The sequence below is a fragment of the Coregonus lavaretus genome (assembly GCF_964263955.1).
Source record: "Coregonus lavaretus genome assembly, chromosome: 14".
NCBI classification, from domain to species: domain Eukaryota; kingdom Metazoa; phylum Chordata; class Actinopteri; order Salmoniformes; family Salmonidae; genus Coregonus; species Coregonus lavaretus.
Genome location: NC_140001.1, coordinates 17,247,725 through 17,269,067, shown reverse-complemented (window position 1 = coordinate 17,269,067; position 21,343 = coordinate 17,247,725). Strand labels below are relative to the sequence as shown.

Genomic DNA, 21,343 nt, shown 5'->3' with positions numbered 1-21,343 from the left:
CAATTTGTCTGTCATAGTTGACGTGTACCTATGATGAAAATTACAGGCCTCTCTCATCTTTTTAAGTGGGAGAACTTGCACAATTGGTGGCTGACTAAATACTTTTTCACCCCACTGTTCACTCTGTGCAATGAGAGGCAGTCATGGGATGCTCTTTTGATTACACAACCACCACATACAGTAAGGCCGAAGACATCTGAGCTTCTGATCACATGATTTAAGGTGGCATAACATGGAATTTCCAACTCTACAACAGCAGAATTACATCTCTATGGGCATGCAAACAATATAATGATTTTACTTCACCTAATACACTCACAATAAAGATGATTTTTTCACCACATGAACTGAAACTACAATTCATTTGTTATTTAACATTTAACTCCTAGGCAGAATCTAATCACCCATCTCTGAAGTTTGGCTAGAGTAGATACTGACATTAAACATTAGGTATAGTTTAATTCATGGATCTCTACAAAGCATTTCAGTGAACAATACTGTTTATGTTCCTCTACATATTTCCCGTCTACACCTCAGGGAGAACATGTTAGGAACAGTCTCCCCCTCTAAGAAACATCACACTAGTGATGGCTTTTTTCTGGCCACTCTGTGGAGTGTACGGCTTAAAATGGTCCTATGGACAGATACTACAATCTCCGCTGTGGAGCTTTGCAGCTCCTTCAGGGTTATCTTTGGTCTCTTTGTTGCCTCTCTGATTAATGCCCTCCTTGCCTGGTCCGTGAGTTTTGGTGGGCGGCCCTCTCTTGGCAGGTTTGTTGTTATCTCCCGTGTGGCGCAGTGGTCTAAAGCACTGCATTGCAGTGCTAGCTGTGCCACTAGAGATCCTGGTTTGAATCCAGGCTCTGTCGTAGCCGGCTGCAAACGGGAGACCCATGGGGTGGCGCACAATTGGCCCAGCGTCGTCCAGGGTAGGGGAGGGAATGGCCGGCAGGGATGTAGCTCAGTTGGTAGAGCATGGCGTTTGCAACACCAGGGTTGTGGGTTCGATTCCCACGGGGGGCCAGTATAAAAAATAATGTATGCACTCACTAACTGTAAGTCGCTCTGGATAAGAGCGTCTGCTAAATGACTAAAATGGTGCCATATTCTTTCCACTTTTTAATAATGGATTTAATTGGTGCTCCTTGGGATGTTCAAAGTTTCAGATATTTTTTTATAACCCAACCTTGATCTGTACTTCTCCACAACTTTGTCCCTGACCTGTTTGGAGCGCTCCTTGGTCTTCATGGTGCCACTTGCTTAGTGGTGTTGCAGACTCTGGGGCCTTTCAGAACAGGTGTATATATACTGAGATCATGTGACAGATCATGTGACACTTAGATTGCACACAGGTGGACTTTATTTAACTAATTATGTGACTTCTGAAGGTAATTGGTTGCACCAGATCTTATTTAGATAACTTTTCCGTTATTATTTTTTTTCATTTCACTTCACCAATATAGGACTATTTTGTGTATGTCCATTACATGAAATCCAAATAAAAATCAATTTAAATTACAGGTTGTAATGCAACAAAATAGGAAAAACGCCAAGGGAGATTAATACTTTTGCAAGGCACTGTAGTAGCATTAGAGAGTTGTAGAGGACACAGAAAATGCCTTAAGACCGCAGTTCTTGTTTGATGTAAATATCTATTCTAGAGGGTAGCAGTTTTGGGGTACTTTGGATCGAAGATACATTTGTGTAAATCATCTGCTGGACCATGAAGCCTATGCCGTACTGACTATGATGCCACATAATGGCAAAGATGGATGTCATCCATGAATAATTACACAATAATACCCTTATTATTACGACTTTCATCTACATGATGTTTATACAATGTCATGTCATAACTGATAATCTTCAAGCTGGAATCATTAATGGTGAAACAGCCACATCCATTTGCAATATTACAACAACAAAGAAGGTACTGCAAACAACAAACACTGTTTTTTTCACCTCTGACATCTTTTAACACATAATAGAAGAGCACAATATGTACTGCAATTTTTTTTATCATGCTACATGATGCTCCTCATCTCGGCAACAAAAACAATAACAACGGTGCTGGGGTGGCCATTGGCGCTGTTTTCATCTTTAATTCACATCCTCTACAGTAGTCCTGCAGATTTGTCCCTTGATGTGAGGTATCTTCCTCCCGTATTGCTCCATTTGGAAGCTAACACACTTGGAAGAGGACTGCACTCCCACACTCTCACAAAATTTGATGGTCACTTTTCCTGCTACCAACAATGGCTCCTTGAACTGGGCGGTGACAGAGATGGGGGCTCTAATGGCATCAACTCCTGTGGAATCAATGGATGTTTGGAAAATATAAATCAAGGTGATAGATTGAGGATAAATAGAATATGTACAGCAACAACAAAAAAATACTATACTGTTTGAGGCAGCATAATTTTGCTTATAAATAATTCAGTATTGAGGTAGAATCACTAGAATAAAAAGCTACTGTACCTTTGTGCTTTTCAATTTCAGCCAAGCATTTAGACAGCATCCATAGACCAGGAGTTTGGGTACATCTGTAGCCCGAGAGTTTAGCAGGAATAGTTAGGAGACAATGTGGAGAGTAGTCAGAGAAAGCCCACACAGACTTTAGTCCTGTAGTCCAGGGAACATTGATATCCACAGCCTTCATGATGTCATCTGACTCTGATGTGTCCAAGTGCCCTGTCAAAGTGTAAGAAAATATATTGGTTTATGATGTGGGTCCAGTTGTTCTGTGCTGTTCAAACTTGAATAGAACAATTTTGTTCAACTTCCTCAGCTTTGTTGACTGGTGGCAAAGTTTAGAATGAATTAACTTAAGTATTGGTCTACTCACCATCATACCACTCAGGTATAGGTTGTGTGCTTGGTGTTCGGCCTCTGTCCTGGGAGAGCATTGTCAAAACGCTCTCCCATACTGGCTGGTCAGTGCGTGAAATGGCAGTTAGAGAAATGTCAACCTCCACCCCATCTTCAACGACCCTGTACTCCAACACACGAGCCTGCAACATGAAGGGTCCCTTCTTCAGCTCATCTATTGGCTGCCATGTTCTCAAACTCTGACGTACCCGGACAAGACCTAAGGAAACAATGCACTGAAGTGGGGGGATTTTGTTTGAACTTCACATCTGGCTGAATTGAATTAATATATTCTACAGAAATTTAGGAAGAAAACAGAGTACCTTGTGTGTTAACATTTGGATGGCCTTCAAAGACATGAGGTACGAAATCTCCATGCAAGACCCAGCCAGTAGAGGATGTGTTACTTACCCAGAGGGCTCAATCTGAACTTCTCATCAGATATTAATATGTCAAGCATCCGCAGACAGAGGGTCTCTGGGTAACACAGAGGGATATCCCTGAACTCAATGTCTGGGTAGTCCCAGCCATATCCAGCAGCATTACAGAACCTCCTCAGTAGATCCTTGTTGAACCTTTGAGAGAAAAAAGTACAGCACATTGGAGATAATTGTCTCAAACGTGAACAAATAAACAACCATGTTAGTAAGGCAGTGTGTTGTTTGACATTTTTATAATGAAATCAAACCATAGCCCTAAAACAAATTTGACTGCTACATTGTCAAGAGCAATCAGTTTACCTGCAGTTAAAGATGGTGAAGGCAACTTCACCTTTGACATCGCTATCGCAAAAGTACAAATGCCCTTGTCTTTTGATAAGAGCTCTGAAAACATATCTGAGAAAAAGGTAGGCAAAACATGGAATCCTCTGACGACTGTCAAACACGACATTAGCTTTCAGTAGTTTATAAGAGCAATAAATGTTGGCGTAAAGAAAATATATGGCATACAATGGGAGCCCAGCAATGAAAACATTGCTCATAATATTTCCCATTTTCATGTATTACAGAGAAGCATCCACCGACTCTATTGTATTTGGTCACTAAGATGTACTGTTTTAAGGAGGGAGGCCTTCTCGGGAGAACGAGAGCTAGTTGCCCTTGTGCTGAAGTTTGCAGCTAGTTCGAGTACACTGCCATACCATTCATACACGGAAATGCAAAAAATATCGGCAGATTTGCCATCGGAAGGATTCATTTTGCATTTAATAAATATATTTCTAGTCAAGTCACTTTGGTCTCCTTACTGCACTTTCGACACTTTCAGCCATGATCAAAACGAAAGTTGTGTCGAAGTACGGAGTGCGTTTTGGTACAAAATAAATAACGTCAACATGTAATGTCGTTCGGTAATATCAGCTATTGACATGAACAAACTCAAAATGTGTTGATAGTTAAAAAATCTTTTTATTTTTTCAAATAATTAATTGAAAGTTACTTAGAAAAAGAAATACATAATTAAATTGTCTACATGAGACACAAAAGATGATATATCCCGACTTATGGTGTTTTATGTCTGTTCAAATTATGTACATTTAACATTTTGTCCAGGAAGGTGGGGGGAAAAAAACTTTTGCAACAATATAATGTTACCAGATGTTAAAAGCAACATGCATGCCATCATCAGCACTGTGATGTTTCATATTAGGAGAAAGAAAGTTTAATCGTGTGCTCAAAGTAAATTATCCTTTGACATTGTAGAAATCATCCAACAGCAACCTGCTTTGTGCTTTGGACTGCTTTGTGTAAACATAATTGACTAACAGGTGTCTTTGAAATAAACTGTGAATGGAGTAAAGGAGTAAACACTGACTGTTCTTGCATCTGAACTGTTACTTAGCCTGACCATGTAAAGTGGGAATAAATAAAAAGGAAATCAAATATAATGCTGATTCTTTGTGATACAGCAACAAGTGTGTGTGTGTGTAATCTTCGTTGTGCATGTAGGGTTTCTCCTCCAGGAGCCATGGAGACATCCCCCTGTGCCCTGAAAGTGTCTTCTCTTAGTTCAACGTCCAGATTCAGTCCAGTCTTCTCTTCAGCCAAACAGCAGCAACAACACAATGCAGACCGAATTGACAGCAATCAAGGGCACTGCAAGATGAGAGAAAATATGATGAATAATGCCACAAACCAGTCTCAGTTCAGTTAGGTCAAGATCATCAAATTGTTAGAGGAAAACAAGAATAATCTATTTTTTTTTAAACAACAGTATGCATGCAGAAAAAAAAAAGATATTTGAAAATGGTATTGATTTTTCAGTCATACCTCTCATTACTGTCCTCACAGAGCGGACAAGGTTCATTAGCTGCACTTTGATGCCTGGTTCATCACCAAATCCCCCAATACTTTGGTCCACACCCCAGCCAACTAGACAGAATAAAACAATGCAAACATTTAAATGGCCCTGGCCATAAGAGGCAGATCAACGTACCTGTAAGCTTTAACAACTCATTATACTGGTGTAGTTAGTTAGCTAATTGAGCAGTAACGCCAAATTATGCTAAAAAATATAGCTATCAACAGACTCATATCAACCAAATACATTCTTGCTTCCCTGTCTAGCTAAGTAGCTAGCTATCTATCATCAACCCATTTCAACAGACTAGCTAGCTAGCAAATCACTGTTGCAAGTGATGCTAAACAAAATGTGCAGACGGTCACTTACTTTTACTTAAAAATCTCTCTTCGTGCAATACGGCGACAGCATTTACACACAAAATCACCGCTTGAATAAGGGAATATAATGTAAACGCCATATCTGTAACCTGTTAGCTGACGTTAGCCACTTCACGTATTTACTTATGACGTTGCCTTAATGTATGGCAGCTTGAGAAGGACAAACAGAACGAGCAGTTCGAAAGCGTGACTTCCTGACAGATTAAAAAAAGTGGGTGCCCAACAGTATATGGCCAATGTAATACCAATACTGTATAATAATCCATACTCATGTCCAAAGGGGTAGCATTTTGTGACTATTGATTTAATGGTGTAAGTACTTGAAAACGTTACAGTAGAGCTAGCTAACGTTCCTGGGAGGTTATGGATGTATCTAGCCATAGACACACCATTGGATGGGTATCTCCTTCATTTGCACTTGATTTACTAGAAAGGTAAAGGCATATTTCCAGAAGTTTAATTTCTGTATATGAGAAAAGGTAAACATGAGTACACCACTGTGATCAGTGACAAACATTCTTGTTAATAAAGATGGAAAGAAACACATGGTCATCATGAGAATAAAAATCTTTATTAGTGTTTTATGAAGTCTGCATAATATGCCACACGCCTGAGAAGCTTATGGTCAGAAAAAAACCCTGCTCTATCAATAACGCCCTCTACTGGTAAAACTGTGAGAACTACTGTACTGACTGCTTTGCAAATATTTTACTGTTAAATACACACTACTGTTCTACTGTATAATGTATGTCTGGTCCACTTCAGATTTGTTATGTACTCTCTTCACATTCATATATTATAGGCCAATGGTACAAGGCTTCAACACTGGACCCTAACACATGGTTCAGTTCCCCAAATCCAAACTCACTAGTTGCACTTACAAAGTACAATCACTAGTGCCGTAAGGTTAATAGATGAATAACATCAATAAAGGAGAATGGAGAAAATAGATGTTTTAAAAAATCTTGCAACAGCCACAAAATGACAATAATGGCAGACTGCAAGCTCAGTCTTGTTGTACATACTGTATTTTATAGACAAGTACAAATACAATGCACACTAATACAGAATCTATGTGCCAGTGTGCAGTTTCATTTCTCTCTTCCTTTTGTGATGTAAGAACATGGAATACTGCCAAGTTTCTGTAACATTTAGCTAAAAAATAAATCACTTATTTTGGTTGACCACTGTTTTATGGTAGACCTTTTATCCTTTACTGAGCACCAAACGGCTTCCAGAAAGCAAATGCATTTCAAGAGTGAAGAGATGAATGAGTCTAAAGAAGTTCATACAACATGCCTCAGTCACATGACCCAACCATACATTGAAGGAAAGCAGATATCAGGTTACAGGCATTTAAGCATTGATTTGTGTACTTCTGATGCAAAGTTTTTCATTTTTTAAAGAGACAAAAACTGTCTACATTACGTGGGGCTGTTTTTCTTACCCAGGCAAGGGCTTAAATTGGAATTAGATTCAAGTTGAACCTTAAAAAACCCCACTAATGATCCATGCTCTCCATAGATTGTGAGCCATGTCACTTAAAAAGAGACAGTCTTGAACATTTTAACTTTAATAAAAAGTGAACGACAGAAAGTTTAAGTATATTTATATATAAAAATATAAAAAAAAGTAGCAAAAGAAAGGGGATATAGGCTAAAAACAATAAAGAATGAAATTCATTGATACCTTCAATTCTCTAAGTGAAATAACCTTTTAATAATTCACCTCGAGAGACCTGGACACCCAGTGACACATCAAAAAAAGCTTTTACAGCTGATATTCTCTGGTCCCTGCCAAGTTTATCCAAACCTAACAGAGCCCAGAATTCACTAGCCTGCATCTGAGGCTGTGTGTGGTCCAAATGAAACGTAGCCTACCTATAATAACATTGAAGGTGCCATATAATGACAAAGAGCTAAAATGCATGTCAACTATAGCCGGATTGATTTCGCAGCTTGTTTAGTTTTTTTTGCTAAACATTCCTATATGTCCATTAAGAGGTGTCTTACAACGACACATCTGGAATAAAAATAAAAAAAACATTCTGACAAAAGGGTAAAGAGTTAATTAGGTCAATTAAGCAATTACATTTTAAAAACATAATTGAGCATTTCCCTTCAAGGAGCAAGCGACAAAGGTAATCTTAATTTCTTAACCAAGCCAACTCTCCTGACAAAAAAAGATGGATCCATGTTTCCCAGAGAAAAGTTACTTCATGGCCAAAAAGATGGATGGATGAGTTAAACCAAAATGTATTTAGCATTCACGCTTGTGTTACTTATACAAGTATTCACCAATACTGAAAAACTATTTGTAGAATATTTTTTGGTATTTCCCCTGCCTCCAATAATTCATACCTGGACTTTAAAAATCAATTACATTTTATTTGCACCACAAATAGATCTAATATTAAGGATTTTGGGAAAAGCTATTTAACAAAGATGACAAAGATGAGTAACAAAGTGCCTAATTCTATTCTGAAAAGTCTGTCTTGCTGTGTGTGTGTGTGTGTGTGTGTGTTTAGACAGGGACGTGGAGCTAGGCCACATATACTATGAAGTATGTTATAGCAGAATTTCTGCAGCTTTTTTCATGATAGGACTCGCAAGTTAGAATTTGATGATCTTTGAGTGGCCGACATTTTGGGTCGTTTTCTAGCATTATGACATACTGGAGCAGCGTACAGAAGGGGAACCCATCTGAGTCAGCACTTTGTCCAGCCATTGCAGAGGTCCATTCAAATGCAGCTCAATCCAGCAGGGAGTGCTTGTGACAGTCTGCCGTCTAGTAGACAAAAAGACAAAAAGACAACAAAGCCAAATTGGTAAAATCGCTCGGCATGCAAGCACAGGAATGTCACCAAAAAACAAAGGTTAGCCTGAACTTTTCTGACTTCTTTCCCCATAACAGAAGTATTGTTGAAGAGGGACAAATCACGTTTGAATACCCCTCCCAACTCCTTAAACATTCCAATGTTTCTACAAATCCAGAAAAAAGGACCATTAGCAGGCTACAATGTTTAAACAAAAATGTATGCCAATGATTACATTAATATTACCGTCTTCCTCCGACTATCCATCTTCTACTAACAATGCCATTGTGTACTGCTGCAAGAATAAAAGTAATGATGTAATAAGTCGGTCATCATGCTTGCCTGTATTCAGCCCCCCAGCCTTTGACAAAGCTCATGCGGATGGTGCACATCCTGGTGAGTTGGTACACAGCCTCAAAGCCCTGGTTCACGGACTGGGCCAGCAGGGCGGCAAACTCCTGGTTGTTGAAGATCTTCAGGTTACAACCTGCAGTGGTGGAAAAAGTACCCAATTGTCATACTTGAGTAAAAGTAAAGATACCTTAACAGAATATGACTCAAGTAAAAGTCACCCAGTAAAATACTACTTGAGTAAAAGTCTAAAAGTATTTGGTTTTAAATATCAAATTTTATTTGTCACATACACATGTTTAGCAGATGTTATTGCAGGTGTAGCGAAATGCTTGTGCTTCTAGCTCCGACAGTGCAGTAATATCTAACAAGTAATATCTAACAATTTCACAACATATACCCAATACAAACAAATCTAGTAAGGAATGGAATTTAAGAATATATACATATATGGACAAGCAATGACAGAGCGGCATGGACTAAGATACAGTAGAATATTATAGAATAGAATACAGTATATACATATGAGATGAGTAGTGCAAGATATGTAAATATTATTAAAGTGACTAGTGTTCCATTTCTTAAAGTGGCCAGTGATTTCAAAAGGCAGCAGCAGCCTCTAATGTGCTAGTGATGGCTATTTAACAGTCTGATGGCCTTGAGATAGAAGCTGTTTTTCATTCTCTCGGTCCCAGCTTTGATGCACCTGTACTGACCTCGCCTTCTGGATGATAGCAGGGTGAACAGGCAGTGGCTCGGGTGTTTGATGTCCTTGATGATCTTTTTGGCCTTCCTGTGACAACGGGTGCTGTAGGTGTCTTGAAGGGCGGGTAGTTTGCCCCCGGTAATGCGTTTGGCAGATCGCACCACCGGCGGTGATACAGCCTGACAGGATGCTCTCAATTGTGCATCTGTAAAAGTTTGTGAGGGTTTTAGGTGACAAGCCACATTTCTTCAGCCTCCTGAGGTTGAAGAGGCTCTGTTGCGCCTTCTTCACCACACTGTCTGCGTGGGTGGACCATTTCAGTTTGTCAGTGATGTGTACGCCAAGGAACTTGAAGCTTTCCACCTTCTCCACTGCGGTCCCGTCGATGTGGATAGGGGGGTGCACCCTCTGCTGTTTCCTGAAGTCCACTATCATCTCCTTTGTTTTTTTTGTTGATGTTGAGTGAGAGGTTATTTTCCTGGCACCACACTCCCAGAGGCCTCAACTCCTCCCTGTAGGCGGTCTCGTCATTGTTGGTAATCAAGCCTATTACTGTTGTGTCATCTGCAAACATGATGATTGAGTTGGAGGCGTGCTTGGCCACGCAGTCATGGGTGAACAGGGAGTGCAGGAGGGGGCTGAGCACGCACCCTTGTGGGGCCCCAGTGTTGAGGATCAGCGAAGTGGAGATGTTGTTTCCTACCTTCACCACCTGGGGGCAGCCCGTCAGGAAGTCCAGGACCCAGTTGCACAGAGCGGGGTTCAGACCCAGGGCCTCAAGCTTAATGATGAGCTTGGAGGGTACTATGGTGTTGAATGCTGAGCTATAGTCAATGAACAGCATTCTTACATAGGTATTCCTCTTGTCCAGATGGGATTGGGCAGTGTGTAGTGTGATGGTCTGACAAATCGGAATCCACAATATACTTAAGTATCAAAAGTAAAAAATAATTTCAAATTCCTTATATTAAGCAAATATTTTTAATTTACGGATAGTCAGGGGCACACTCCAACAGTCAGACATCATTTACAAACAAAGCATTTGTGTTTCGTGAGTCCGTCAGATCAGAGGCAGTAGGGATGACCAGGGATGATTAGTGAGTGAATTGGACAATTTTCCTGATCGGCTAAGCATTAAAAATGTAACAAGTACTTTTGGGTGTCAGGGAAATGTATACATTTTCTTTAGGAATGTAGTGAAGTAAAACTAAAAGTTGTCAAAAATAGAAATAGTAAAGTAAAGTACAGATACCCCAAAAAACTACATAAATAGTACATTAAAGTATTTTTACTTAAGTACTGTACACCATCAATACACCAAGTCACTACAAAGATACAGGCGTCCTTCCTAACTCAGTTGCCGGAGAGGAAGGAAACCGCTCAGGGATTTCACCATGAGGCCAAATGTTGCATAATCTAGGTGTGCAAAGCTCTTAGAGACTTACAGCTGTAATCGCTGCCAAAAGGTGCTTCTATAAAGTATTGACTTAGGGGTGTGAATATACAGTGGGGGGAAAAAAGTATTTAGTCAGCCACCAATTGTGCAAGTTCTCCCATTTAAAAAGATGAGAGAGGCCTGTACATTTCATCATAGGTACACGTCAACTATGACAGACAAAATGAGATTTTTTTCCCCAGACAATCACATTGTAGGATTTTTAATGAATTTATTTGCAAATTATGGTGGATAATAAGTATTTGGTCAATAACAAAAGTTTCTCAATACTTTGTTATATACCCTTTGTTGGCAATGACACAGGTCAAACGTTTTCTGTAAGTCTTTACAAGGTTTTCACACACTGTTGCTGGTATTTTGGCCCATTCCTCCATGCAGATCTCCTCTAGAGCAGTGATGTTTTGGGGCTGTCGCTGGGCAACACGGACTTTCAACTCCCTCCAAAGATTTTCTATGGGATTGAGATCTGGAGACTGGCTAGGCCACTCCAGGACCTTGAAATGCTTCTTACGAAGCCACTTCTTCGTTGCCCGGACGGTGTGTTTGGGATCATTGTCATGCTGAAAGACCCAGCCACGTTTCATCTTCAATGCCCTTGCTGATAGAAGGAGGTTTTCACTCAAAATCTCACGATACATGGCCCCATTCATTCTTTCCTTTACACGGATCAGTCGTCCTGGTCCCTTTGCAGAAAAACAGCCCCAAAGCATGATGTTTCCACCCCCATGCTTCACAGTAGGTATGGTGTTCTTTGGATGCAACTCAGCATTCTTTGTCCTCCAAACACGACGAGTTGAGTTTTTACCAAAAAGTTATATGGAGTGGAGTTTGGAGTGTGACTGTTTGAGGTTGTGGACAGGTGTCTTTTATACTGATAACAAGTTCAAACAGGTGCCATTAATACAGGTAACGAGTGGAGGACAGAGGAGCCTCTTAAAGAAGAAGTTACAGGTCTGTGAGAGCCAGAAATCTTGCTTGTTTGTAGGTGACCAAATACTTATTTTCCACCATAATTTGCAAATAAATTCATTAAAAATCCTACAATGTGATTTTCTGGATTTTTTTCTTCTCACTTTGTCTGTCATAGTTGACGTGTACCTATGATGAAAATTACAGGCCTCTCTCATCTTTTTAAGTGGGAGAACTTGCACAATTGGTGGCTGACTAAATACTTTTTTTCCCCACTGTACTTATGTAAATGAGATATTTCTGTATTTCATTTTCAATAAATGTGCAAAAATTTCTCTAAACATGTTTGCACTTTGTCAATATGGGGTATTGTGTGTAGATGGGTGAGAATGTTTTTATTTAATCCATTTTTAATTCAGGCTATAACAACAAAATGTGGAATAAGTCAAGGGGTATGAATACTTTCTGAAGGCACTGTATATCGATTTACTCTCCTTAAATACAAGTTATCTGATTTATTCATTTCAGTCTAATTGTTTAATGAATGTTTTGCCGCCATCTCCTGATATCAGGGCATAAAAACTACAATCCGTCTCCTGAATTAGTCTAATGCGCATGTGCGCCCAGCTGGCACACTAGGCCCGGGCTCATTTTCCCCTGGCTAAACTAGCTGGCTAGCTCAACAATGCTAGTTTTCGTCCTCATTGCAAAACTTCAAATACCGCAACTTCAAAACTCCTTTGCTAGTTATACAATCATATAACTAAGACATTTGCTGGAAAGAAACTTGAAAATGATGTATTGTTTTATTGAATAGTCATGACTGGTTTGAGATATCTGACGTAAGACGACGGTGGCGAAGGAAATCATTGATACTTAACGCGGATCCAAGTTCAGTTTGGAGATCCACCGGCATCATTGACGTAGGGTTAGCTGGATGTTTCTGACTGGTCTTGGAACTGTGACAAAGGGCAGCCTCTCCCCGCTTGGCTCGATGGGATATGTAGTGATTTTGCCAACACAGCCAGATATGTACACAGTCTTGTACCCTCAACCTTTTTTCAACTGACCATCGTATTTATTGATTAAATCTGACTTTATACACTACATGACCAACAGTATGTGGAACATCTCATTCCAAAAGCATGGGCATTATTATGAAGTTGGTCCCACCTTTGCTGCTATAACAGCCTCCACTATTTTGGGAAGGCTTTCCATTAGACGATCTTGCTTCCATTCAGCCACAAGAGCATTTGTGAGATCAGGCACTGATGTGAGGCGATTAGGCCTGGCTCGCTGTTCGATGGGGTTGAGGTCAGGGCTCTGTGTAGGCCAGTCAAGTTCTTCCACACCGATCGACAAACCATTTCTGTATGGACCTCGCTTTGTGCACAGGGGCATTGTCATACTGAAACAGGAAAGGGCCTTCTCCAAACTGTTACCACAAAATTGGAATCACAGAATCATCTAGAATGTCATTGTATGCTGTAGGGTTAAGATTTCCCTTCACTGGAACTAAGGGGCGTAGCCCGAACCATGAAAAACAGCCCCAGACCATTATTCCTCCTCCACCAAACTTTACAGTTGGCACTATGCATTGGGGCAGGTAGCGTTCTCCTGGCATCCTGATGGTGAAGCGTGATTCATCACTCCAGAGAACACGTTTCCACTGCTCCAGAGTCCAAAGGTGGCAAGCTTTACACCACTCCAGCCGGCGCTTCTCATTGCGCATTGGGATCTTAGGCTTGTGTGCGGCATGAAGCACCCGACGAACAGTTCTTGTGCTGACGTTACTTCGAGGCAGTTTGGAACTCGGAAGTGAGTGTGAGCTTGTGTGGTCTACCACTTCGCAGCTGAGCCGTTGTTCCTCCTAGACATTTCCATTTCACAATAACAGCACTTACTGTTGACCGGCACAGCTCTAGCAGAAATTTGACGAACAGACTTGTTGGAAAGGTGGCATCCTATGACGGTGCCACGTTGAAAGTCACTGAGCTCTTCAGTAAGACCATTCTACTGCCAATGTTTGTCATTGGAGATTGCATGGCTGTGTGCACAATTTTATACACCCGTCAGCAATGGGTGTGGCTGAAATAGCCGAATCCAGTAATTTGAAGGGGTATCCACATACTTTTGTGTATATATATATATATATATATATATATATATATATATATATATATATATATATATATATATATATATATATATATAGTGTATAATGAGTAATCCAGGAATGTCACAAGTTAATTGACGAGAAAACGCGAGAAAATAGCAACTCTACATATCGCTATGACTACAATGAATGGCTAAATTACTTTCGGACACTAAGGGTCCGCGGAGCTCCTCCTCACCACTCTCAAGTATTTGAATACTAACGACCGTTCGGATATTCAAATAACCGTGCCCATCCCTACTGGGCATCATGTACAGACTTTTAAAAGAAAAATCATAACAAGTAAAGCCTGCAGAACCACCCTGCTATCAATCTTATATTGGCTGTATAACCAAGTAGTAAGACTGACTAAACATGGAATAAAAACCTGAGAAAAATGATTTGTAATACTAAGTAATTATTTTAGGAATACACTGAAAATCTAAGAAATTGTGTTTGTCTAAGTTACCTGGAGGAATTTTACACACGGTTGCTGGGTGCCACCCATACCGCTGGTTGCAGTTTGGACTTTGAACAAAGATGGCGCTATCACTGAGACACTCAGCAAACACCTCACCGCCAATATAGTACAGCCTGACTCCTCTTCCTGTGGAAATAACAAAAAATAAATAAGCATGAGTATTTCTGCTACAAAACATCTGTTGTTAAATCACAGCACAATTCCTGGGCAAATCTGAATTGGCACCCTATTCCTTTTAGCCAAAGCCTTCAAAAGTAGTGCACTACATAGGAAATAGTGTGCCGTTTGTGACATAGCCCCTGTTGTACCTATATGCCTCCTGGTCATCTCCACAGTGGCATTCCTGTTGACGTTGGAGAGCAGGCCCAAACAGAAACGCTCTGAGTTGGAGGGGTCTGTGAAACCGTCCACGGTCAGAGAGGGCTGCGAGGCGTGGAAGGTCTCTCCAACACGCTGGTTCAGCTCATAGTAAGCTATAGAGCACCAGAACGCAGGCTCAGAGTAGGTCACCGGCTGCAGGTCTGGGGGGGAAAAAGTGAGATGTCCTCTGTAGCTCAATTGGTAGAGCATGGCGCTTGTAACGCCAGGGTAGTGGGTTCGATCCCCGGGACTACCCATACATAAAAATGTATGCACACATGACTAAGTCGCTTTGGATAAAAGCGTCTGCTAAATGGCATATTAATATTAATAAAAGGCATAGACCAATGATCTCCAGAGTGGGCACTGGGCTGTCTAAATTGTACTCAATGGCTGTTTACACAGGCAGTCCAATTTTGCCAAATCACATCATGTCTTTTTCAGAGCTGGTCTCATTGGTCAAAAGACAAATTACACACAAAAAAAGGGAAAAAAATAAGATTTGGCCTGCCTGTGTAAATGCAGTCAATGAGTTTGGTCACATTTTGTCAGATGATCAATTACTGGTCCTTCAGACATAGAGCAGGTGTGAAAAGACAATTCTTCTTACCCATGCTATGATTGACTGGTGAGAGGGTGCCGGGGGACAATTCAGCAGGAGAACCTGACATGGGAGAAAACAGGAAATTATAAAGTTGCATGGTCAGATTTATTAGTGCAAAGAATCTACTAAGATATTTCATCAAATCTAAACTTGGCAACAGTTTGACAACCGTTTTACTTTTGTTATTTTATGTTAGAACTTCCTATTTGAGGTAAGTGGAATATACCTGTGTCCATACTTTGATTCATCGGTTGATCGCTGGCTTCCCCATCCTCACTTATATATCCAGGTGGTGGCGTTTCTATAGTAACAGGGGAGTGAAAACACTGTTGAGCTGAAATGAATACCTCGTTATCATCAATTCTATTTGCATATCAACTCATGGTAGATGCACAAACCTGGTATGTAGTTATTTGGAGGCTCGATCCCCGCAGGAAAGTTTGTGTTCTCGGGTATGGAATGAGTGTAGTCATCCAATGGGGGCAGTTCTGTCAGAATTTCCGAGTGTCTTGGCACAAGTACAGGTGGCAGAACTAGAGGAAAGGTGGAGAGAAGATTCTTCAATGTCAAACAAAGTTCAAAAGAAGTGACATCTTTACAAAACATAATTGAAGACTATTCTAACACCACTTTTAGCCTCTCTTACAAATATATATATTTTTTATGTCTAATTCCAGAACGAAGAATGTCACAACTAGCTGTTAACATGGGCTTTGATGGCACCTACAAGTCAGCACATACACTAACGGTTCAAACGACAGCCTACCTGGGGTCTCCACCCTCTGGTAGTGGTAGGGGTTGATGCAGACCTCATCCTTCTTGAGGTGGAAGGCGTACTCGCAGGCCTCGATGGCGCGCAGTTCATGGTGGCTGTGCAGGTCGGGCCATCGCCACAAGCGGCAGTAGATGACATGAGGAAGACCCTTTCTGTGTGAGACCTGCAGGCGCCCATCCAGGGATCTGACAGGACGGGCAATGGAGGAGATAGGTATGAAAAGTTAGTGTGGGGAAAGGAGGAAAAGGGGGAGGAATCGATAGGAGGAATAGAAGGAGATGCATGTGGCCAGGAAAACAAAAGGTGGGGGTGTGGAGAGGGGAGGTGGGGAATGATGAAGTGAGATGAGAATGAGAGGGATGAATGGAATTTGTGTTCTCAATGTCCCTCACCCCCCTGGAATGATTACTTCCCACATCAAGGTTGTACAAAAGTATGTAGCATAGGACAGTTGAGGATAGTCACCTGGTTTGGTCAGGGTAGCTGTATAGGCCTGAGGTATCCCACTGTTCTATCGTATTTGGTGTACTCAGTCCCCATATTTCAGAGCAATTGCTGTGCACAGAAAAACCAAACAACAAAACAAAACAAAAACAAAATGATAAACATGGGGCATGAGTCATTCAGAAATACCAGTATGGGTAATGTAAACATTAAAAGGCGTCTTTTATTAGAGTCATTTTCAATTAGGTATTTCATTATTTCAGTTCGGAAGTGAAAAAAAATAGCCGTCAAATAAGAGAAGCCTTTTGACAGAATAAAGAAAAACAACGGCATAAGATGGGAGTACAGTAGTATATCCACAAACAAACAGTATGCCAGACAATAAAAACATTACTACTGTGGCGTATCAAATTTTGGGAATAACTGAAACATTTCCACCACAGCTGTGTAGGTCACAAGCACTTGACTTATCTTGAGACATTTAAGTAAACACAGAAGACACAAAATGGGACTAAAAGGAAAGGAGGGCGCAACCTTGGAAAAAAGTACATTTCCAATTAACCACCCTCTATATTTCACTTTGTGATTGTAATGGACACGTAGAAAGGAATGATAAAACATAAATAACTCTAGAAATAAAATAAAAATGAAATGGGGAAATATGATGTGATAGTTGCTGCTCATACAATATCCTGACTTCAAAGCTGATATATCCTACTTCTGAAGTGGGACTGAATCTAAACTATAGGCTAAGCCCTATATATTTTGTGTTCTAAAAGCTCTGAAATTGGTTCTAAACTTCTCTCTAATATATACGCATGACATGAAGATTGGTTAGTTGCATTAAACTTTACTTTAACTTCTTTGCAAGACCATCAATTATAGGCCTAGACAATACAAGCTCTATACCAATTTACTCAGTTTCTAATAAACATACTAAACATCTGAACTGTTCTTAGCTGGTCATCATTGAATCAAAAGGTATTTTACAACACACAACATTTCCCAGAGAACATGTTCTACTCTAGGACATCAAGGTTAACTGGCTGATAAGGAATGTTCTCACCCTACACCCTCAGACAAATGTGATACAAGTACATGGCGGGAGGCTAAGTCAGTGTTTACAAAACAAACTGTTGCGCCATTTCTGAGATTCAATGGAAGACAGACAGTAGCAGCCTATAAAATGTGAAAGAATTTGGGAGTTGCTAAGACCTCTATGTATTGGGACCTTGTATGTTACATGCTGTTTAAGGAAAGATGATGCCACAAGAGGGTTAGCCGATACTAAATAATCATCTCCAGACAACATACAGGAAACTGCCAAAATAAAGGAAACACTTGAGTAAATGAGGGATTCAAAGTATATTGAAAGCAGGTAATTCCACACAGGAGTGGTTCCTGAGTTAATTATGGAATTACCATCCCATCATGCTAAGGATCATGTCTAAAAATGCCCAGTTGCGCATTATTTTGTCTACCATGGCTAGAAGAGATCTGTGACTTTGAAAGAGGGGTCTCAAAGGGGCATAGGGGGTTTAAAGGGTGGGTGGGTATGTCTCTCAGTCATCAGATCTCACCCCAATTGAACACTTACGGGAGATTCTGTAGTGACGCCTGAGACAGCATTTTCCACCACCAACAAAACACAGAATAATGGAATTTCTCATGGTAGAATGGTGTCGTATCATTCCAATAGAGTTCCAGACACTTGTAGAATCTATGCCATGGCGCACTGAAGCTGTTCTGGCGGCTCGTGATGGCCGAACGCCCTATTAAGACAGTTTGTCTGCGTTTACACAGGCAGCCCAATTCTGATCTTTATTTCACTGATTGGTGTTTCGAACATTCAGATCAGCTCTGAAAAAGATCTGATGTTATTGGTCAAAAGACCAATTAGTGAAAAATAATTGGGCTTCCTTTGTAAACGCAGCCATAATGTTGGTGGAATTGGGCTGCCTTTGTAAATGCAGCCATAATGTTGGTATTTCCTTTAATTTGGCAGTTACCTGTAGGTTTCTGATGCATGGTCAACTGTTCATTCTACAGAACCATACAACGACTGTAGGCAAACCCTAGCTCTGTGTTACCTGGCATTGGGTTACGGTTACTTACCTGGGGATGGTGACACACTTGGTGTTGCAGTTCTGGGTGGTGATGGCCTTCTCCAGCTCGTCCAGCTGTCCAGTCTTCTTCAGCTTCTTCACCAGGCTCTTGACAGCCTTCTCACACCACTTCTCCTCCTGGCCGTTCTGCTCTCCTCCCCCGGCGCCACTGCCTGACTTCTTCCACCCCAGGAGCCTCTTAACTACTGGAGGGGTGAAAGGCAAGATGGAGGACATTTTGGGTGTAGCGAGGAGTCGTCTTGAGAGAACTCAAACACACACCGAGGCAGAGGGGACCTGGAGGAAGGGAGGCACAGTTTAGCCCTTTCTCTGGTGTGGTCCCTCTGTTTCGTGAGGAATCCCAGGGCTGGAGTGAGGAGGAGCTGGATATGTGCAAAAGAGATGACACCTGAGGAGACACCTGAGGAGGTAAAATCAAAACACAGGAATTCAGTAATCAAAGTCTGAATAAAGAGATTGTGAGTGCATTCAATTGTGTGTGGGGTCCATTTCAAATTGAATGGGTGGTCTTGAAAAACGTGTTAGATAAATCCCACCATATAATCTCATCAGCAACAATTGTAGTTACATAATATATCTAATTATAGAGGCGACTCGAACACTCAGTGGATTGGATCACTAGCAGCAAGTAAACATAACATACCATTGTTTGCGAATAGACATGTAGCCACAAAAGGAACATTTCATACCAGTGTGGGTGGATGCTGTATAACACCACATATTTATTATAAAGGTGATTAGCTATCTACCGTGGTATACTGTTAAATTGATAAACTCCATTGTTGGTTAGTTTATATATTGCAGCTAGTAGCAAACTAGCTATCTCGGCTAAGGGGCTACTTAGCCCCATAGCTAGCTGATACTTTCAGGCCAGTTAGTTGATAGGCATTTTATCAGCTCTACAAATCTATTATTTTAGTTAGTTAAGTTAGCAATTGTTTACTCATAAGGTAGCAAGCCATGAAAGGCTGTGGAAATTATTGAGTACATGACTCGTATGGTGGGAATACATTATCCCCAATTCCTTTTGTTGTGAAAACAACAATTAGCTAGCTAAGGTTAGCTACCTAACTCAGGCATTCTATACAGCTAAATGACTGGTTAGCTAGCTACAATGAAACAATGGTTTGATTGAGACATACATCACCATAATTGGCAGTTACAATAACAATCATGTTTATGGTATGTTAATACTAGAAGTGATAAATAAGCAAACTAACGTTAGCTAGCTAGCCCAAATAAAAAAACGGGCTAACGTTAGCTTGCTAGCTGTCGTTAGCTAACAACATCAAAGTCGAGGGAAAATTAAAAGCATTACATTACCCTGATGATGAAGCTCACGAGCTCTTCTCTGTGTAAAGATATGTGCAATAAACAAAGTGAGAAACTCCTCAAAAACAAAGGGATACTTTTTCTTTAAAAAAAAAAAAACTATAAATGTAGCGGCTATCTCGACGAGAAAATTGTTGCCTTTTCTCAAGTCTGATAACTAGCTAGCTGTTAAGCTTCACAAGCTATCTAGACCTGAACAAGAAACACACCCTAGCAGGCTAGCTGCATTCAGAATCTTAATCCCTCCTATCACCTGATTGGATAAAACAAGACAATCATATTACTTTCGTAGACCGGATTGGTCTAAAGCAATGTCAATCTGTATTGTTTATTTGACAGCATGGCTTGTTTTTACAATCTGTCATTTTCGGGGAGGAACTAGCCCTCCATTGTTGTTGTTTTTTGTAGAATTTGTTATAGCTGTTCATCCTTTCTCATATTCCATAAAGACTAGAGGTGAGGAAAGACATATTGAGTGTACTATAACAGGTACCGGTATCCCCTAATTTGTTAAGAAATTATGCCCAATGGGTCCACAGGAACAAATATAAGATTTCATGCAAAAATCCAGGCGAGGCCACTTTTCACAACAAGGTTGATGAGATAACGTATATTACGTTTTTGTTTCACAGTAGCAACCGAGGCCGATGTATATTTCATTCCTCACTTGAAATAATCACCAATCAAAATATCTGGGAAAATTAAAGCAGGTTTCAAAACTCTTCCTAGTACACCATACGTAAAAAAAAATTATGCATACATGACTGTAAGTCGCTTTGGATAAAAGCGTCTGCTAAATGGCATATTATATATATATTATATATGTCAGTAACCACATCGATGAAGGAAGGATGCAATTTAAAAAGTATTCCAACGGGGCTAATAACTCGTGGCTTCTTTCCGGCAGAAGCTGAATTCCTGCCTGAAAGTGATTGTGGTGCCGTGTAGCTCAGTTGGTAGAGCATGGCGCTTGCAACGCCAGGGTTGTGGGTTCGATTCCCACGGGGGGCCAGTATGCAAAAATGTATGCACTCACTAACTGTAAGTCGCTCTGGTTAAGAGCATCTGCTAAAATGTAAATTGAAGAGGCGAAGCGAGAGGGTTTATTCTGTCCAAGTATTAAGCAAGTGATGATTTTTGTATAAGGGGCAATGGGAGTGTCGAAGATAAAAATGCAATTATATTTTGATACGTGAGTCTTATTTGATCTAATAGAAGTATCGTAATCGTTAGGATATTACGAGTGTACTGATGTGTGATGCACGTGACACTTCGTAGTTGTC

General features: G+C 40.5%; 3 protein-coding genes across 6 annotated transcripts; all 3 read right to left on the bottom strand.

The window, feature by feature from the left end:
* Positions 1–1,358: 1,358 nt before the first annotated feature.
* LOC311141317 (uncharacterized protein) lies at positions 1,359–4,164 on the bottom strand. Its single transcript, XM_084176611.1, has 5 exons — positions 3,609–4,164; positions 3,280–3,443; positions 2,846–3,088; positions 2,479–2,691; positions 1,359–2,309 (listed from the first exon to the last, which is right to left on the bottom strand). The coding sequence occupies exons 1-5, from the start codon at positions 3,866–3,868 to the stop codon at positions 2,101–2,103; spliced, it is 1,089 nt and encodes a 362-aa protein (XP_084032737.1). The 5' UTR covers positions 3,869–4,164; the 3' UTR covers positions 1,359–2,100.
* Positions 4,165–4,254: 90 nt separating this feature from the next.
* LOC311141247 (immediate early response 3-interacting protein 1) lies at positions 4,255–5,670 on the bottom strand. Its single transcript, XM_084176508.1, has 3 exons — positions 5,536–5,670; positions 5,136–5,237; positions 4,255–4,961 (listed from the first exon to the last, which is right to left on the bottom strand). Exons 1-3 carry the CDS (start codon positions 5,624–5,626, stop codon positions 4,906–4,908), a joined length of 249 nt encoding a protein of 82 aa, XP_084032634.1. The 5' UTR covers positions 5,627–5,670; the 3' UTR covers positions 4,255–4,905.
* A 425-nt stretch (positions 5,671–6,095) lies between these two features.
* Positions 6,096–20,428, bottom strand: LOC311141683 (mothers against decapentaplegic homolog 2-like). Of its 4 annotated transcripts, none has more exons than XM_084177092.1 (11): positions 20,052–20,428; positions 18,718–19,128; positions 16,624–16,713; positions 16,150–16,343; positions 15,782–15,916; positions 15,622–15,684; positions 15,390–15,443; positions 14,728–14,940; positions 14,408–14,545; positions 8,704–8,848; positions 6,096–8,333 (listed from the first exon to the last, which is right to left on the bottom strand). In XM_084177092.1, the coding sequence occupies exons 2-11, from the start codon at positions 18,942–18,944 to the stop codon at positions 8,210–8,212; spliced, it is 1,383 nt and encodes a 460-aa protein (XP_084033218.1). In that variant the 5' UTR covers positions 18,945–19,128; positions 20,052–20,428; the 3' UTR covers positions 6,096–8,209. The 4 variants fall into 4 exon arrangements, with proteins under 4 accessions (XP_084033218.1, XP_084033217.1, XP_084033215.1 ...); XM_084177091.1 differs by having other exon boundaries at positions 15,610–15,684; positions 18,718–19,004; positions 20,052–20,425; XM_084177089.1 differs by having other exon boundaries at positions 15,610–15,684; positions 20,052–20,424.
* Between the last annotated feature and the right edge of the window lie 915 nt (positions 20,429–21,343).

Excerpts from the sequence above, each read along its gene's own strand:
- LOC311141683 (XM_084177091.1), bottom strand. The coding sequence starts at position 18,944 with ATGTCCTCCATCTTGCCTTTCACCCCTCCAGTAGTTAAGAGGCTCCTG. Across the intron at positions 15,444-15,609 it reads GAATCAAAGTATGGACACAG|GTTCTCCTGCTGAATTGTCC; the intron begins GTATATTCCACT and ends CTCCCATGTCAG. Across the intron at positions 8,334-8,703 it reads GGCTGGGGGGCTGAATACAG|ACGGCAGACTGTCACAAGCA; the intron begins GCAAGCATGATG and ends TTTGTCTACTAG.
- LOC311141317 (XM_084176611.1), bottom strand. The coding sequence starts at position 3,868 with ATGAAAATGGGAAATATTATGAGCAATGTTTTCATTGCTGGGCTCCCA. Across the intron at positions 2,692-2,845 it reads TATACCTGAGTGGTATGATG|GGCACTTGGACACATCAGAG; the intron begins GTGAGTAGACCA and ends ACACTTTGACAG. Across the intron at positions 2,310-2,478 it reads TGAAATTGAAAAGCACAAAG|GAGTTGATGCCATTAGAGCC; the intron begins GTACAGTAGCTT and ends TTGATTCCACAG.
- LOC311141247 (XM_084176508.1), bottom strand. The coding sequence starts at position 5,626 with ATGGCGTTTACATTATATTCCCTTATTCAAGCGGTGATTTTGTGTGTA. Across the intron at positions 5,238-5,535 it reads AGAGAGATTTTTAAGTAAAA|TTGGCTGGGGTGTGGACCAA; the intron begins GTAAGTGACCGT and ends TATTCTGTCTAG. Across the intron at positions 4,962-5,135 it reads TGTGAGGACAGTAATGAGAG|TGCCCTTGATTGCTGTCAAT; the intron begins GTATGACTGAAA and ends CTCATCTTGCAG.